At 39.3% G+C, this 20,408-nt stretch overlaps 1 protein-coding gene across 8 annotated transcripts in view; it reads right to left on the bottom strand.

Annotated features, from left to right (window-relative positions):
* lrba (LPS-responsive vesicle trafficking, beach and anchor containing) overlaps positions 1-20,408 on the bottom strand; it is a 222,265-nt gene that overhangs the window by 39,716 nt on the left and 162,141 nt on the right. For all 8 annotated transcript variants that reach the window (XM_028469572.1, XM_028445918.1, XM_028446752.1 and 5 more), the window contains 3 exons: positions 17,301-17,441; positions 15,304-15,423; positions 12,810-12,962 (listed from right to left, as the gene is read on the bottom strand). In XM_028469572.1, the coding sequence (XP_028325373.1) occupies positions 12,810-12,962; positions 15,304-15,423; positions 17,301-17,441 (414 nt within the window). The remainder of the gene's footprint in view (positions 1-12,809; positions 12,963-15,303; positions 15,424-17,300; positions 17,442-20,408) is intronic.

Here is a 20,408-nt window from a genome sequence, read left to right as displayed (position 1 = left end):
AGTCATCTGATACTGTGGATCAACTCCTCTGCAGCCACCTTGCCCAGAGGATGTCAAGCTCTGATTAAAGGGCTTATTACCTCGTAGTCTACGAGAAGCCAATTGTCATTTTGAGGCAGGCGCAGGAAGCCAGTAAACAGTGAGCAGCAGTGCTGGGGCCTCTGACATGGACTGGGTGGGGGGGGGGGGGGGTTCGACAGATGACGTAAGGAATGGGATCCTCGGAGCAGCCATGCAGCAAACAAACCATTTCCTTAATTCTCATATTCACACAGGCACCAAGACAAACCCAGATGGGCTGAGTGTGCACTTCAGTCTTAGCCCCTTCCTGCTCAACTAATTAGACAGGTCATAATGTGAGCGCTCTGGCTATGGTTCAATAGAGGCTCTGGCTGGCAAGTGGAACACGAACCTCTCACTGTAGCACTCACTCTTTTTCTTCCCCCCATTTTTTCGATCCCTTGCCAAGATCAGAAGCAAGGATATTAACGTAATTGGGTGACGAGAAATAGAGCCGTGATTAGAAAAGAATCTCCCGAAAACAAACATGGCATGGTGGATTTGGTCCAATTCACAGCATGGACAATAGAACAAACACTCCTGATGTGGCTTTGAGAAGTAGATAAAAAGTAAACCGTGCTGAGTCAGCAGGCGTATTGTGCATGCGTTTGTATTTAAAATGTTCAAGTGAATAGGACAGATCTATTGTCTGCGCTTTGCATCAAACTAATGGCAAAAAATGAACTCTTTTCTAATCAGGAGCACATAATTTATTAAAGCGCTCCTACAGCATCAGTCAAATTAAATCTTTTTAGGACTTTTTAATGCCATTTGAAAATAATTTAAGACCAACTTCACAAAAAAATGCCACATCAATTACAAAGGCTTACGGTTCATTTTTTCCAGTGTCTAGTGCAGACGTGGAACTGGCGGCCCCCCAAACTAAACACACAAAAAATACAGTAAAATACAAAAAAAAAACACCACTAAAATAATCAAAATCACTCAAAACCCATAAAATGACTAAAAAAATTAGTCAGAAATCTATGAAACAACAACAAAAACACAAAAAAACATTAAGAAACAACATTGAGAAAAGGCATTTCCTCATGTTGTTTAAAGTTGCTACAAGCATGACGCCTATCTGCATAGAGTCACTGATTTGTGATTGGTTCCGCTGTCGTGATTGTGCGTTGTTACAATAAATTATATATATTTTTGAAAACGAATGTTACCATTTATTTTAAAATGTGACACTAATTACAATCACAAAATTATACTTAAAATTCAAGACTTTTGAAACATTGATTTAAGACATTTTAATGACAATTAAGGCCTTCATTTTAACTTAATGAATTTAGTGTCTTTTAAAGACTTTTTAAGGGTCTGCGGGTACCCTGTATTGTAGTGCTACATTTAAAGGGACTTCAAACACTGTGACCGACTCATTCTATTGTTAAAAACTCAAACACAGACACCAGACCTTTGATTTCATTTAATTTTTACAGATTGCAAATTTGATTTAGACTCAATTAGATCTAATCTGTTATATTCACACATAATTCCTTATTCATATTTGTGGAGGAATGCATTAATATTACATTGTGGCTTGGATTTTTTTTTTTCTTTTATTGTGAAAAAACCTATGAGACTAAGCAGAGTAAAAGTAGTTGACTCTGCTTGTGGGGATGTTTTCCCAGTGGCAGTGTATATATAGATGAAAGGGTTAGGGTTAACCAGCCTCTGCAGAGAATATACTGTATGTCCACTCCCAATGAAAACATAACAAGATGATAGATGCATTACCAGTGCTGCCAGACAATGAGATCAAGTGAGCAAAAGCTCAGACTGATGAAGAAAGAAGCCTCATTGGATGAATGGATATTTGGATAGCTGCTGAGAGTCCTACTGTTGTCTCAGATTATTAAAAACATGGACCAGGGAGCGTGCACATGATTAGGAAGAATGGTTCAACTGATCAGCTCCAGTGTATAGCATTCCAGGAGACGCTTTGGGTCTGCTGGACTGTATTTGTGCATGCGTGTGTGTGTGTGTGTGTGTGTGTGAGAGAGAGAGATATGGAATAATAGAGAGCATGTGCATTTTGATATGATATATCTATCTATTTGTCTATCTATCTATCTGTCTAAAACTGCCTTGCTTGTAAGTGAACAATGTGCTTTAATGAATGGGGGGACTTTTACGTTTAGAATTCAGACAAAGAATTATTAAATTAAATTAAATCCAAAGCCTTCAGGGTAAACTATGAATAACCCATGCTATAGGATGTACTTTTTCATATACTTAGACTGTAACTGGGTTTCTGACTCATTTACCTGTTGTTTCCATAAGTTTTTGGGCTAATTTCTTATATTCAATGCGTCTTCAAAGTGTTCTGTCAAAGTTTTTATCAAATTTTAAAATAAATTACATTTTAGAAATTCAGTGACATAAATTAGATAATTCATTGATAATAAATCATTTTTTTGTTTCCATGAACTCTTTACAAAATCCCACATACACTTAATTGTAAATCACTGGACTAAAACATGACAATACAGATGTGAGATGTCAGAGTGGAGACAAACACACTGTATGAAGAACGGCAGCGCTGCAGCAAAGCATCTGAGTGGACAACGCCAGGAGTAAGGTGGGAGTGTGGATGATTGCATTGAGAGGGAGAAGGACAACATTAGTGAGCGAGCATGTCAGCTGCACTACATCATCTAATTTCAGAGGCTCTCATCAGCCTCCTCTATTACGTCAGTGAAGAGGAGGACGAAGGAGAGGAGGAAAAGATGAGCAGGGAAGAGGGGGAGTGGAGAGGAGGAGGGGGACAGCTCGTAAAACACAGCGCACACAGTAAACATGTCTGCCCCTATACATGACAATACCCCTACAGTGAGCGCTGCTTGACATTAGCCAGATAAACCTCCTGCACCCCACGTGCTAGTTCCCATCCAACAACAAGGCTTTCACTGGAGACACCAGGGGAATAGATTAGCGCCAGGCTAACATGGTAAACTGTGTTCTGTTACATGAGGCCACGCTGGGCTAGACGACGCTCAGATTTTTCACTCACTCAGTCATCCGCAAGTATGTCTTGGTGGTTTGTGACTGGTCCTTGCTGTGGTTTACCTCAGCTTACACATGAGGGGTTACTGTGGAAATAACTGGTGGGAACGGCACTATGTGCACCCCAGTGGGTGTCTGATCAGAGTGCGGTGGAGATGAGAGGTGAATGTAAACACCCATGACCTTTGACAATGTGTAGCTGATAGTCTGAGCTCGGGAATCAACATCATTCCCGTGAGAAGAACGGCAGGGCATACCTTAGTCTACTTTGACCTTCTCCACTCAAAATTTTAACAAATATGCTCATTTAAAAATATTCAACCACTAGTTGAATTATCAAATTACAAAAGTAAACCTGGCAGCAAAGTTCTAGCATGGCTGGGAAAATGATGGAGACATTTGAAACTGACATATATCAGAAAAGATGTTGTTTCCTTTTTATGTGAATGCCTGTCAGCATATAAATGAGACAAAGTTCAGAAAAGAGGGTGAACATGTGAATATCAGAGAATCGGCGAGGGTCAAGATGACTTGGCTCATATTAATGTGACATCTGTCTGTTAGCAGCTGGGTAGACGTCTCTGCTACAAAGATTAGTCACTACAAGCACAGCTGTGCCCACAATATCAGTGGTCACATACATGACATATTATACTTGTATGATATTCTACCAATATCAATCAATCAATATTTCATTTATAAAGCACTTTTAATACAAATGAATGCAGCTCAAAGTGCTTGACAAGGTTAAAATATACTTTAACCTACCCATATAGCTGAGTAATGGGTAGAACATTATTTAGTATCCAATTATAAGATGAACTTCAAAAGACATGAACAATATTAATTATTATATTTTTTTAGAAGGAATGAGAGTACACCAAATTCTTTCACATTATACTTGCATCGCTTGTTGTTTATATACTCAAGTTGGTTTATAATAAAATTGACTTTTATCAGCAGATCATCTTGACATGATGTTACACCAGAAAAATGCAGAGAATGCAGCTACAGATAAACATGTCCTAAAAACCAGAAGCCTGACCCATGTTCAGTTAAATCCAATTGTCAACAAATCAAGCAAGCAACATAGCTAGACGTCAGTTGTAGATATGAAAAGTACTTCTTTCTTTTTTTAAATTCCCAGTACCTGCCTATGCCCAACTTAATTGCCAGCAATAGAAATTCAGCCAGAAAATGTGTTAAGTACTTAGAGTTACAATAGAACTCATACAGGGAGAAAGCAACACTCTTCTGAGCCGTCACTCAAGTGGCCTTGCCAATTCAACAAAACTAAAGTCTCCTTTTCCCTCTGTGTGGGCAGTTTAGCTGATGTCTCTGTCACTACTCTGATTGAGCTGAGGCAATATAAGGGGAGAAAAGGCCAAAAGTAATGTGCTCCCATGTGTGTTGTCTGCCAGTCTGTCAGCAAAACATTCAAAGGACACAAATGACTGAAAGGAACCAAAGTAGTAAAGTACAGCGCAGCAAATCAGCATTTGTAGATTATAAACAAGAAGACGGTCATCAACATAACCCCCCAGATTGGTTCTCATTATAACACAACCTTTTCCGAAATATCCTAAATCTGAGAACTTAGAAAACATTATCACATCAGAATATAAAAAAACTGTCTTAAACGGTTTCGAAGAAAATCTGTCCCCTTTGAAGATACCTCGAACAGAGTAAAAAAACAGAACAAGGGCAATAACTCTGGGAAAAAAAAAATTGTGCACTTCTCATTTTCAAACTCCATCAAGGTATTGATACCTTGAAGCCACACATCAAATTTGGTTATCCTATCTTAAACGGTTTCTGAAGAAAGCTGTCAGAGTAAAAAACAAAACGGAACAAGGGCAATAACTCTGGGGTAAAAAAAAAAATTGTGCACTTCTCATTTTCGAACTCCATCAAGGTATTGATACCTTGAAGCCACACATCAAATTTGGTTATCCTATCTTAAACGGTTTCTGAAGAAAGCTGTCAGAGAAAAAAAAAACGGAACAAGGGCAATAACTCTGGGGTAAAAAAAAAATTGTGCACTTCTCATTTTCGAACTCCATCAAGGTATTGATACCCTGAAGCCACACATCAAATTTGGTTATCCTATCTTAAACAGTTTCTGAAGAAAGCTGTCAGAGTAAAAAAAATGGAACAAGGGCAATAACTCTGAGAAAAATAATTGAGTGCTTCTCATTTTCGAACTCCATCAAGGAAGCCACACATCAAATTTGGTTATCCTATCCTTAACAGTTTCTGAGAAAAGCTGTCCCCTTTAACTCGGACAGACGGACGGACGGAGCTGAAACCTATATCCCCCTTCCACTTTGCGGCGGGGATAATAATATAGGAATATACTGTGTTTTACATATTAAAGAAATAAAAAACAGACTAATCAGTGTTGAAACACATAAAACTGAAGTATGTCGCTCTCTCCGCACCGTTTTGAAACTGAAACTTATCCTCACTTACCGGTATCTTTTGTGAACGCTCTTAGCGACTTTTTTCTCAGTAGAGTATCAAATGTATGGACTTTATCTTGTGTTATTAGAGATTTTTCTGGTGTTTTAGAAACTCTGACATGAACGCACGTATCACTCTGTAGTTACAGTCCCGGGCAGTGGCTGCTGCTGTCAGCTCGTCCCCGCCACAAGCACACTGTGATCTCAGCTGCTACCGCTCAGGGCAGAGTGACAACCATCACTCTGCATCCAGACTGTAAAATGACTTCACCTTGAATAATTTCCTCTTAGATTTTCTCACAATGTATCCCATCTGTTCTCACTCTCTCTCTGACACCTCCGCAGTCACAGGGATCCTCGAGGACGCAAAGCGGTACCGTTCCACCCGAACATGTTTGAGCCTTTATTCTGTTGCTTCCCCACATCGGTCTGCCTTTTTCCACTTGATTTGCTGTGTAACTGTGGAGTCTAACGCGACTTTTACTATCAATGGTACGTGAACGCGCCTGACTTCACTCGAGCAGCCAATAGTAATGCCCAAAGCATCTGATAGAGCACACGTGTTTGAAGAAAGATCTCTGATTGGCTGACATCCAGCGTCACAGTCCTGGATTTCTACACTTCATTTACAGGGCCAGGAGAAGGAGCAGAGATTCACTGTCTACAAAGAACAATTTAGATTTTTTGACCAAATTATGCAAAAAAGTTATGTAACGGTCCAAAACTATAGTTTAATTTAGCCCTTGTTATTTATATGTTTATAACGCCCTCTAGTGTTTTAAATAAAGGTGGAACTTATGTTCTAAATATAGTTCCGCCCGACCTCAATTCGGTGCGTACAAAGCCCAAACAGCGCCAACGGCAGCCACGATTTTCCTGACTTCAGGTAAAATAATAAGTGTTTAATGAAATGTGAAATAATAATAAAGCCCAGATATTTATTTCTATTCTTTGTTTAAACAGCCACTGAGAAAAAGCAGTGCAATTTTCGAGTCTTAGATGAGCATTTTAGCCCCTCGTTGGAAGACAGCTCAAGAGGTTTGTTTCTTTTTATTGTGTCTGTAATTTTCTTTTCTTGTAAATGCACATGTTAATATATTTTTGTATCTGTTTTTGTGAGCAGTTCTCACGGGTTGTCAAGAGCTAATAAACCCCGTTTTCTCCACCTCGTGCCTATGCCATTCCTTGAGGGTGCTACAAGTTACATACTGCAGCTTTAATACTATACATTTTGTTCTTGGTTCAGAACTCTATTTACCGGGAGATGTAACAAGTGTTATCTGATTGTGTGTTTTATACATGGCAAGCAGTTCTTTGCAGGTCTGACAAGTGGGAGACCCTCACCCGCATTCACTTTGTTCAGTTACAAAAGTCCAGTCGAGGAAGAGAGGAAAATATAATATCCGAAGAAAAACCCATGCAAGCTCAAGAAACCCAGGAAACCAACAGAGAAGGACAACGCACCAATGTTCAACACAGACCTTCGGTAGTTTTTAATATTAATATTTCATTAATATTTCATTTTATTTTTTTTGTGTAATTGCTTACTTAAATTGCATATATATTCAAATATTAACAATGCTATTTCTTCCAAATGTATACACCGATGTAAGATGTAAAGTTAACAATTTCCGCACAAACCATTAGACAAGCATATACACATGGTCACCTGCTATTGTGCTAATGGTACACAGAGCTGAGAAACATGTTTATGTGTAGTGGAATATCAGAGAGGCTGACAGCAGTCATAAAAATGTAGTTATCTAGGGGAGGAAGGATCAAGTTCTTAGTCTTGGCTTTGACCTCCTGGTGAAAAAAACCCAAAAAACAAGCCACTCCTGATCTTTGTGACACGCTGCCTCTAAACTACACTGCCTACTCACAGATGTGTGTACAAGTCTGTGATTGACCACAAAAAGAGTGTGTCTTTACAAGAAAACGTTTAGGAATAATGTAAGCCCTTCATTGTAAAGGGGATGCTTGTTTATCAGGACGCACTGAGATGATTCGTCTCCATTGAGTCTGTCCAAAACCCAGCTATCCCTTCACACATCAGACCTGTGGTTTTAAAGTGAAGCCTCATGTGTTGTGTAAACCAAAATTTGAGGAGCAAACCATCGAGGCACACACTTGTAGTTAATCTGTTGCCATGCAACACACTTCTTGCTAAACATCACTGATGAGCTATGACATTTCTAACAGCAGGGCAATAGAAACCAGGCTATAGTTTGATGTAATGTTTATGTCTTCTCCTCCATTTTTTTTTTTTTTTTGACAAACCATGCAGCCCTCACTCATAAAAACAAAAACAAGCTGCCGTTTTGCACAGCAGCACGATCCTTTACTGAGAGAGGCTTTTAATGGTCTTTCCAGATTGGGTCCTAATTAGCTGTTAATCATCTCGGGCTCATAACCAGAGTGGAGACAGCAGGCGCATAAGTGTGTGCGTGCTGTCTTTCCTGCTGTCTAGCCTTGTGTCGCAAGGCCATTAGTAGCAGACAAGCTAAAGAGAACCAAACAGCCCATTAACTCCTTCACTCTTCCTCTCTTCTGTCCGCCATGCTCATCTCTCTCCCCACAGTACCACAGTTGCCAGCTGACACCTTCTAATGCCAGCTATCTGTCACAACCAGAGACCTGTCCACCCACACACGCACACGCACACACACACGCACACACACACACCTCCCTCTATTTTGTCCTCAACCCCAGTGTATGATCGCCATATTTGATTTGAATAGTTACAACTATTCAATAGGGTTTTTGAACATACACTCAATGTAAAGTTATAACTACTGAATCTCAATCTTACAAAGGTTTTAAAACAGGTGTCACCAACCTTTCTGAAACTGTGAGCTACTTCATAGGTACTGTATATTCCGAAGGGCTACCAGTTAGAGAAGAGCTTCATAAACACTTCCTTTTTTGTGGTTTCACATTAATTAGAGGCTAATATAATAAGGAAGGCGAGCAGTAACTTAAAAAGGTAGGAATTTTTAAGTTTCAACATGAACACATGAACATTTTTTTCTAATTCATGTAATCATTTATTTTTCTACATTTTACCACATTCCTATTTTACTAGCTACTAACAAACTACTTTTAACTAATCATAGTAATCATGTGAATTTCCTCTCTGGGTATTAATAAAGGTCTATTCTAAAACAAAATATGTATATATAACATACCAGTGACCATACACCAAATGTGCAACACTTAAAAACATTTGGCACCATGTTGCTGTGAAAATAAACATTTAAAGATAATAAATCTAATACTAAAATGTTGTCCCATGCAGCAGTATTTAACTTTACAAAATTCTAACTACATCTCTCATATGTATTTATCTTTGTGAGTTTGAATCCTGGAAAGTAAATCAGATTTTAAATGGAGCTCATTGGTGACTAGAACTCCTGAGGGACCCTCACATGGTCCATGCGGGCTACCTGGGGTCCGTGGGCACCGTGTTGGTGACCCCTGTTTTGGTAATTTAAGTCCCTATCCTTTCAAGTGTGTTACATTTCTGTTCACCTGCATTTTGGGCTTGACTGTATACTACATTAAAATCTCAATTTGCACAGTGAAAAACAAAAACAAAAACCTGAATGTGGCAATGATAGTAGGGATCTACCAGTACTGTAAGTAGGGAGTGTTTGGATAAGTCCAAATTGCCTCTGTAGCTCTAAATTGGGCACAAAGGGACGAATGAATTGAGATTGTGGGAGCCACGGTAAACGAGAGTGCCCCACATGGAGCAGTAATATGTGCTGATTGGGAACAGAAAGCCCTTTAATGCCTTGATTCTTAGTTTAAAAAAGCTTTTACAATGCTTCTGTTTTGGCTTTTTATTTTATATATAGTGTATGCAATGGGTAACTTCCAAAAGAAGAATGTTTTTTTTTTTTCTAAGGAGTGTTTATTGAAAGAAAATTTACCTCGAAGACCAATTAAAAAGATGGAAATAATAATAAGAATTTTTGTTAAATTTAGTCAATGTATTTATACAGAGCTTGAAAAGACAAAAAAGTGGCAGAAAGATTTTTCAAAAATCATACATCCAGAAAAGTCATATGCAGGTCACTAATTTGGAGTGTGTGCAGTGTTTGTGTGCATCTGTGTTTACCTCTCTCCACGACAACTTTTTTTAGCACCTTTTGAGAAATGGCACAGGCCCAAAACAATATAATGTCACACATAAAAGAAAAGTGATTCATTTTTATGATTGTTAAACCTAGACATTTAATTATTTAAATGAATTACATTCTTTAGACCCCAATGCAAGTCTTCTCTTGCACTTTTTGAACCAGTCCTTTACAGTGCAGTGCAACTCTCACTAGCTTTTGGCAGAACAAACTAGTTCCTTTTTTCATACTTTGGACCAGCAGTATTGGTCCAAGTCATCACATAATTAAGGGAAAAAAGGGGGCTTCACTATGCTACCCTCACACGCTCTCTCTTTCTCTCTCACAAAGGGGCCTGTTTGGTGTGATATTATTGCCAGAGACAGACAAACCAACATCCAAGAATAAAATTAAGATAAGCAGTAGGCAGAGGACATTGTTTTTTGAAAGGGTGAAAACACTTATTTCATTAGTGATTACTTACTGTCACATTTGATTGGTTCAAACGAGAAGCACTGTTTCTTTTCACTTCATGTTTCTGAAAGTCCCTGAACTATAAATAGATTTTTAATTGCCCTGAGCCAAGCTGTGCTATATTTATTTAAAGAATTAAATATGATTTTTGCTGCTTCTGCTTGATTGTAGCACCTAATGGCGGACTATTCAGCCAGTGCTGGTTAAGACCACATTGACAGGCAAAGAAAGGGAAGTGTTTGATTAATGATGGGGGCCTGGCCATATCAGAAGGCTGGTTAGCAAAGCCCCTCACCAGTCTGCACAGGTCATACAGCACACCCAGTCTCATCAGCACCAATTAGAGCTTTGGACCTCATATTTACAAAATTCAGTGGTATGAATAAAACATGTAGCAATGCGATTTAACATAACATTGACTGTTATTTACTGTTAATTATTTATTTACAGGACTGACTGTATAGTCTTCATTAGAGGTCTAAGGAGGTTTTGAACTTAAATAACAACTTGATCCCAAGATCTATAATTAGACTGTTAAAGCATTAAGATCTTCCTGTGGCAAGAACAGGGATACCTGATTATTTCTGAATACATCACTGGCCACTATACTGGACAATGTAGAAGTCAATGCCAGCAAGTATCCCAAAGCCAAGGACCTGATCCTGGATGATGGAGAGCTGGTAAAAAAGCCACAGATTTGCAGCCAGTTCATGCTGCAAAAGGGGTTGGTGTGGTCTGCAGCCCTTAGGGGCAATGCTGAAGCTGTGTGGAACATCCCAGTCCTTCAGCCTTTTAAATGAAGGACCAGAGCAGTAGGGAACTGGCTGACACTCCATCCACAAAGGCCTGGTGCTGCCTAACTAAAATGGCTTGGATGAAATTCATACTATTTGAAAGACGCAGAGGGCAAAGTTCCAGGTATGACACTATCTGTCTATTCATTCAAGGACACATCTGGTCCATATCAGGGCATAAAGTGGGCATGTAGTGAGTTGAAATGGAAACTCTGAAGGCACTTTTCACAGGCTGTTACTTGGACCAAGCGAGGCCGACCAGCACCAATGCTTATGACTCCCATGATGGTCAACTCTCAAGAGCTCATGGTCAAGCAAAAGACCAGCATGTGGGGTCCTGAAAAAGAACCCTTTTACTTTTGCAAGGCTGGCAGCATTAACACATTTCCGGGATTCAGACTTCACGAGAGACATTGCCAACATCTGTGGAGAAAAATGTCCCTTGGTTCCCAATAAACCATGATAAATCTGACCAGAACAATGAAGAAACTTTTGGCAAACTTTTTTGGTCATGACATCCGAGTCCACCAAGAGTGCCAGAGAAAACTCTCCAACTGGCAAAGATCAGAGAGTCCTGTTGGCCTTGCAGCAGTGAAGACTTGGTGGGTTACATGACTGGAACTTGGATGAGATCATCATTCTTCCAAATGGTATGATTGCATCATCCTTCCAAGTGTTATCATCCTATGTGAATCTTAATCTTTTTTCCTAAAATAACACATATTGCAGGTGGCAGATGAAGCCAGAATAAGTGATGGTATGACCCTAGAGTCAAGTCATCAGATTTAGTCAGTCCCAACCAGTGACACACCCTCTTAGTGGTCAGACTATCCCATTTTAGATATAATATCTGGGCTGAAGAAAAGCTCTGGCTGGTATTTTGGGGGTTTTTTTGCGCTTCCAATTATGGTCAACAACTATGGGCCGATATTACTGTGGAAAGACCCAACAAGGCAGTGGCAGCTCTAAGCCCCCAGCCTGTGGGACACCCTTGTAGTGGTAGGTCTTAATTTTTTAATCCTCATATGAAGGCTGAAGCATTTGGTTCACCCCTTTCTTTTATGCAAGGTAGAGTTTCTACCTAAAAATGATCCTGGGATCGGGTCAAAGTGCAAGTTGTGAAAAGGCCTGTGACGCACCTTATGTACCGTGCTTGCAAAGATGGACTACATGTGGAGGCCAAGGAAGACTCCCAGAACCAGCAATGGAAAGCCATCAAATGTATACACAGTATGCATTACAGAGAGCACTTTGTCACTAAAGTACTGAATTGTTAAAAACATGTCTGATTGTTCTGTTTCTTTTAATCAACTCAAGTAATAATCTTGATTGAGTCCCCACAAAAAACATTAATTACTATTGCGTGTGTGTGTGTGTGTACAGACTATTTCTCTTTTAGGTGAAGTGCGCAGAAAAGGCAGAGGATGAGGGTTGCGCATAATTTCTCTGCAGAGAAACACACTTGGATTTACATGAATGCACGCAGACAGACGTGCACCAGATGTGGGTGAGGACTGACAGAGAGGGAGAGAGATGGTGAAGTGGATAGGGTTAGAACGTGAGGCAATGTTGGGTCACTTTGGCAACAAAGAAATTTGAGAGTGAGGGCATGTTGGAGGAGAGCAGGATTTCGGTAACAGGAAGAACTGTGAGATGGTCAGGAAATAACACAGTCTCTTTGAATTAACGTTATCAGCCAACTGTTGGGTGAACTGTTATGAAAAAAAATCTTGAACTATAAATGTATTTCCCCATCTTTGCAGCGGCACTACAGAAACTACATTTTATAGTTTGCAACTTAATTGACAGCAGAGAGCGTCATGCAAATATCATGCAAAATTAGGTGTGTCATTTATTTATATGGTGTGCTTTTAATTTCATACCTGTCGATTGATGCGCACAAACTCCTCAGGTGTTTTAGCCCACGGTGGGAGCTCCACATCAGAGACTACAGTCCCATCTTCCATCACTCCCAGGTTGTAGTTGTTAGAATTAACAAACATTTCGGGCAGATAGAAGAACTCGGGAATCAGCTCCTAAACACACAAAATGAGTAAAGGTAAGTGAACTAATCCATTGGTTATTTGTGATGCTGAAGGAAACCTTTAGGTGTCTGCAAGGATTTTTCATTTCTGGAATAAAGACAAAATTAAACATACAGAACATTATATTCAATGAGTTTGACTGAAACCTACTAAAATATACAGGACAGAAAACAGTTGGTAAACACAGTCTTTTTGACAATGTAGGCTCCCCCTAACCTTTGTTACATGCTAAATACTGTATATTGTCAATAGGCCCACTGAAGGTCTGTATGCCTTTGTATGGAATAACAGAAAAAAATCAATGTCTGGCACAATGGCCATTTTAGCATTGCAAATAAACAACCAGGTGGCAACAAAATATCGGGGACAATTGTGTTTATATCTTAGTAATTGTTCACATAAACCCAACATATTACCAACATTATACCTCTGGTATGGGATAACAATAAATAAATAGAATTATGAAAATTCATATCATAAGTAATTTACAAAAAGGCCTCTTTGTTTTAGGTTGTTTTCTTTGGCGTAAAAAAAGAATAAATAATAATAATAAAACAAAAAAATTAAATATATAAATAAAGAAATCACTATAATTATATAGCGAAGCAAACGTTTTTAAAGAAAGAATATTAAGAGCACATTGCAAACCTACTTAGCGTACGCGTTAGAGTTAATCCACCTTAGGGCTATTTAAAACTAAGACAAATACCAAGGCATGTATCAGTTTATCTGCATAATAAATCCACCTCTAATTGAAGGGGTGAAAACACCCAATCAAAAGAGCAAGCAAACACCCAGGTTTGTAATAACATGGCACTTCCTCACTTCTAAAATCTCCTCACTTCACAAAACCTGACCTCCTCCTAAAGGTCAGTCTTTTAACGAGGCCTGGTGCTCCCAAGGTTCACTGGCTGGATCCTGTTGTGAATTTGAGCAGGAGTAAGCAAAACACACACACACACACACACACACACACACACACACACACACACACACACACACACACACACACACACACACACACACACACACACACACACACACACACACACACACACACACACACACACACACACACACACACGGACAGTTATGCATGCACGCACGCACGCACCCCAACAAACCTCGGGGGCTTCACTTCTCTGTACTCAAGCCTGCCTCGCATTGACCATTATACGCAGTGGCCCCTTTGCTCCAGCCTGGTCAGAGGCCAGCCCCTCTGATCCCCAATCCTGTCCTGTCATGGGTCACTGGAAGGGGCTTTGGCCTCTAGGCTCTCCTGCTACACTTCCAATGTTGCTACCTCAAACCCCTCCCCTCCTGTGTAGCCCCCTCTGATGCCTTTGGGCTGGGGCTAAGGGTCAGGGGATTGGAGATGAGAGGTCATTCCAGCGTCACCCAGTCAGAGTAACAATGAATCTGGGTGTTGTAACCTATTATCACCTCTTCTCTACCAGTGGCGTATGAAAACACAGGGTCTTTTGCCCTCTGGCAGGGACACAGTAATGCTATCAATGGCCTTAATGCAAAAGCTAAATGGTGTTCTTAGCATACTAAATTGATACATCTCCCCCTAATTCCTCTATTGCTTACAACATGAATGTGTGCACCCAAGTGGATAAAGTCGTGGACTTCAAAATATGCAAAGAATTTCCAGCGAACATGGAAACGAAGGGATGTGGTCCAGGTTTGGTCTTTGTTTTGATTTAACGGTGATCTCTCACAGTTTGATCCACACTGACAGGTCTAGACTGAGAGCAAACGAGGGCTGTTGTTGAGCTTTCGCAATCAAGCACTGGCCAGCTACGAGGTAACACAATCCATATGTTTTATCGAAGCAATAGGAGGGGGGCTAGGGGTGAAACGCAATCAAGCATCAAACCCCCCCCCCCCCCCATCACTACTGCCGTTTCCCCACCCAGTGACCAAATGCCAGGAGAGCAAGCGAAAGTGGGCTTTGACAGCGAATGTCTGAGTATAGTTGTAAATGTTTTAAGAGAGCAGTTAAAGTTTGCACTAGAGGGTTCGAAGGCCCTCAGTATGAGAATGACCTGTGATGGAGCAGGGGCAGATGCAACTGTTCAGCAGAGTTTGGGGGCCCATTGGGCAGGGATTCAAGTCTACGTTATAGCTGGCTGAACCGGAGACAGACAGCTGGGACAGATGAGGATTAGGTTAACGCTTTGATCAGAAGAGCAGGAAGCCTTCACTGCTCAGAGACAATGATCAGTAGTGACTGAACATTACTCTTTTTCAACCTTTTTTCTCTTTGTTATCACTTCAAACATTGTTTTTATTTCAGAATTGCACTCATATACAACATGGACAGTACCTTAACATCAGACGTGTCTCTCTGACAGTTCCTCCAGGCTCTGGACACTGAGGAGAAGGTACGGTCAGCGTGGTCAAATTTCCCTCCTTGGAAATTAAGGAAGAATGTGGTGAAGGGTTCCTGTAGTGACAATGATTAAAAAAAAAACAATTAATGAGCAACAAATCTGAACTATGAAGCCTCAGATAATGCCTAATAATACCCAGTTGAAGTTGTTTTTTCAGCAGTAATAACAAAGAGGTCAATGGGGTATCGTGTTTAGGTTACAATAGAATGTTTTGTTAACAGATCTGACACTGGCTAGAAAACGAACGGTCTAACGTTTACGTTATTTATTTTTTCACGTCCTTCTCTTATTCATGTCTATTAATATGTTTGTTCTTTCATGTCTTTTATGTGTCACCTTTGTAAAGTGTATTTGAGCACCTGTAAAAGCACTATCTAAATACATTATTATTATCATTATCATTATTATATTAACAAACTGGAATCCAAAAACGAGCCTGTGAGGCAGCAATATTCCCAGCGATCTACTAAAGTCAATATATTTGTGCCCCTGATGCTTTTCTAATCACATATAATCTTGTTAAAAGAAGGATCAATAACTGCCTCTGTAATACAAAAACCCCCAAATGACATAAACACATTATGCTGCACTGATGTCATACACCAATAAAGAACTGTGTGGGGTTTAAAACATAATAATAATAATAATAATAATAATAATAATAATAATAATAATAATAATAATAATAAAGATAAATCAGAAAATGAACTATCTAATATTCTCTAAACACTCATTAAACAGATAGTATTAAATATAATTCTTTGATGGTGAGTTTAGTCATTCCGAGAGGATTACAGTATGTGTGAATATTCCCATTAAAGTGGCTTTCGACTAAGCTGGCTAATGACGTGCAGGGATCAATGTAGTAACCCCACTGGGAGTCAGCGAGACAGTGAGCTACTGGGACAATAACAGCAGAAAACAGCACATTGGAGAAACTTAGTAACCTCACTGTCCCCCGAGTGCTGTATGAAAAGATTGATGGTATCCATTCAGCAAAAGGCGCTAAAAGCAAGCGTGCGGGTACAAAATATATGAAACCACAGAGAAACAAAAGCAGACGCTCAAAGAGTCATTTCAATATGCTGAACCTTGATAAATGACTGTGTTCCAATTCATGTTAATAATGGTTGTGTTAATGACTAATATTCTTCAACAACAATTTATGACCAACAAATACTAAACAAAAAATGAATGTTGAGAAAACATATTAAACTAGGATTGAATTCAAAATGTCAGTAAAAACAAAGAACGTGAGCAAAAAGCTGTTAAAGAAAGACTATAATGAATAAGAACTCATTTTGCATAACCAAAAGAGAGAAGATAATGGTGTGTCAGACATGTTATTAAATGAGCCAATCTGATGTAATTTATCATAACCTTATAATGCACCAGTCTTTTTTTTTAATTTTTTTTTGGAGAAAAATGCAAAAATAAATATGTTGCAATTTTGCATTCAATATGAATTTGGTATAACATCTCAAAATGGTGACGAAAGACAATCAATGTTAATTTAAATGGAGTGAAACAGTAGTTAAAAAATTAGGAAGACTATATTAAAACAAACTGTGTTTTTTTTTTTATTATCATTATTGAAATTTACTAAATCAGACTCATTATTTGCAACCAACACTGATGTAAGCAACATGTTTAATAGAATTATTTACATTTAATAGCAAATGAACAAATCCCAAATGAGCATGAGCTTGCAATTTTCTTTAATATTCATTATTTAATTTAGGTAAACAGGCTAAAATCAAACCAAATATATTATATAGAAATATAAATGTGATACTAACTGGGGTATGTATTTATCAAAAAGAATACTTGCTTTATTTTCCAAATAATACAAACCAAATAAAAATCTACCATTGCTACAAAGACAGATGTTAACCAAACGTAGACACACATTGACAAGTATCAAACTTACAACACGCAGCAGCCACATCTGGGTGAAGCTAGAGGTGGAGTAGTGGGTGCCGTAGTGAAACTTGGGGACCTGATCATCTTCCCAGGTCTCATAGCGCTCGGAGAAGAACGCTGCCCTCTTGGGGTTCAGAGCACCAATGGGCTACGGACAAATATCAAAAACACAATATTTACAAATACATTCAACACTGACAGCAAACATAACTCTTTTTAGCAACCTGGCATGAAAAAAAGAGAAATATGTGACACACAAAAGAGCAGGAGTAAGTAGGAGTAAGAAAACTCTTTCTTTTTTTAAGGGTTTACCCTTTGCAGCGCGACAGTCGAAGGGCAAATGAAGCCCGTAACCACTGTGCAATCGCAAATGAATATTAGATGATGTTTCCCTTCAGACAGTGATCAATCCTTTCCCACAGAGTGCTTTTTAGAGGCTGTGAAACGCAGCCCTGCGGCTGTAGTCTGCCACAGAAAAATAATGTGCTGCAATGAACGCGTGCGGCCACTTGGAATATCAATAGTTGAGGCTGTGGGTTGGTTTCATTTCTACCTTTATTAATCTGTAATTAAAACACCTGGTCAGCAGTTCCAACAATGGGTTAAGCTCCTTTAATTTCCCATCACTCTTCCAAAAACCAATAACCCTGCACAGCTCTGCTATTATTTAAATACTCATTTATAGAAATCATTTTTTGGCTGGTTCAATTTTTATGAGACCTCTACTCGCTGTGCTTCCTTAATACCCTTCCTGCACACACACACACACACACACACACCAGTGTATTTCCACACACTGCAGATCAATGGTAATGGAATGATGGCCTTTTGAGGATGGGAGCCTAGTAGGGCGTGGATCGATTAAATCTTTCATATCATAGAGAGCCTGTCACAGCAAGACTCATCCGGGGCAGGTCTTTGATATCGATCTGTGCAATGGGCTGCTGCTTTGTGTGGGTGTAATGGAGCGTGTATGAGTACATGTAGCGTGAGGGCTGTGCACACACACACTCAATGCGTGTGAATTCTTTGTTATTTTTGTACAATGGTGATCCTGAGCCTGTGTAAATGCACCGTGCGCCACCACACTGTGCAGCTACGAGTTGACAGTGATACACTGTGGGCTTCCTCAGGGCCACTGGGGTGGGTGAGTACACACGGTGAATTATACATCACACCCATTGCTCTGATTTATAGCCCTAATAACAGTCGTCTCATTAAAAAAAGAAAAGGGAGAGGAGGCATATAAAATAAAAAAAAAGACTGAAAGTGCCACAGTGACAGAGGGGGAGAATTGTGTGTGTGTGTGTGTGTGTGTGTGTGTGTGTGTGTGTGGAAGAGGGGTGGGTGGGGGCTGGTGGGTTGCTCGAGCCAAACATTGTTTACTGCTGTAAATTACTTGTGGGGCTAGCGCTCTCAGCTTACAGTAGCTACGACAGAGCGGCGGTGACGGCGCCGTACATCAGCGCTGAAAGCCTGGCAGTGAGCTGATGGAGCGGCTGCTGCTGCTGCTGCTACACAGATTGGTCCTATGAGTGCTCAGAAAAATGAGCCAATCTGGTAGTTTTAATTAGACCAAAAGATTAGGGAGGTGAAATGAGTTTGAAAGAGGTAAACATCTGAAAATCCAAAGAGGAGTTTCTATTTCAATTAGGAAAAACCTAAATATTTCTTCTTCTGTTTTCGAAAGCCGACTGATTCCTTTTCCAACTCCAGCACACTACTATGAGCCAAAACTATAGATTTACAGGCTGGCAGATTCAACACAGATTAACAATGTGAAAAAATGGAAAATAATGGAATGGAATGTAATCTAATCATTGTGAATTCAAATCCTTGACTTCCATTCCGATTTTCACTGAAATGTTGGAAAAAGCAAGAGAAAAACTCCCCTTCTAAAGAACAACAAGCATCTTCCTGAGAACAATTATAAAAACATTATCCATTACTGCTTTGCTTTTAAAACAACAATAGGTCACTGATGATGAAGTATAATGGTGTACTGACATTTTGAGCATCACCGCAGCCCCGAGTCATAAATCACAAGAGCCTTTTGAAAAGAGTGGTTATGTTTAATGTCCTATTTAAACAGGGAAAATGGTGCAGCGGGCCTGGGGGATAAACATATGGGCCGTGTATGGTGAGATCAATACACCATTAGCTGATGTGGCAGTGAGAAGCAGGTTATGGCACAAAAGGTATACATACAGTAAACGCTCGATAAGTCGGAGTTATTTTGACTGCTGGTATAGACTATAGAGTAGTGTTTGTTTTTGGGCTTCAAAAGAGGAAGACCGCAACAATATGTTTTTTTTTTTTTTTAAGTTGAGCACACTGGAGAATATGTAACTCATTAAATCTCTGACTAGTTCCATTTATTTCCCATTTTTCTCCTGTAATGGTATTTTTTCCCCTTATTTAAAGCTGCTACCCCCTGTATTTCTCTATCAGATAATATAATAGTGTAGACCTCATAGCATAGATCAATGAATCAAACATAATTTATTTACTCCCAAAATAAGAAAAGGGTTAAAATTGCTGCTTGAAAATGTGCTTTCGTCTCCTCCGTTAACACTCCATTTGTTGATATTTTCACACATTGCATTGTGGGATGTAGAGTCCCGTAAACGGATGCATTGAATCGTCGCTAAATGCTTGTTCATGTGGATCTTGTTGGGTTTTTCTTTCTTATTATGAATTTTATATTTTGATGAGCGCATTGAGATGACATTGTTGTAAATTGCACTATACAAATAAAGTTGAATTGAATAGAATTGGTTTTACTTAATTCTTGATTTCTTGTTGTTGTTTTTTGGTTCAGAATGAACCTTTGATGCCATGGTAATCAAATTACCCTAAATTGTACATTTATTTGCTTTATCTTTACAACTACATGTCACAAATACATGAAAATGGGATGTACAATTGAATAGAGCAATTTTCCTAAAAATATACAGTGACTCATTGACACCATCCGCAGTCAGTTCTCTTGAGCTTTTATCGTGACTACAATGTTATCTCAAGGGTTGGCGTTTGATGTCAGGTTGAGGTTAGAGTTTATGATAAGAAAGTCCCTGGGGTCAGAATGGCTCTAGTAGCAGGGAACATAAATTCC

Source organism: Gouania willdenowi, chromosome 1 (assembly GCF_900634775.1).
Source record: "Gouania willdenowi chromosome 1, fGouWil2.1, whole genome shotgun sequence".
Lineage (NCBI taxonomy): Eukaryota > Metazoa > Chordata > Actinopteri > Blenniiformes > Gobiesocidae > Gouania > Gouania willdenowi.
The sequence above is the reverse complement of the archived record's forward strand: the minus strand, read 5'-3'. Positions and strand labels throughout refer to the sequence as shown.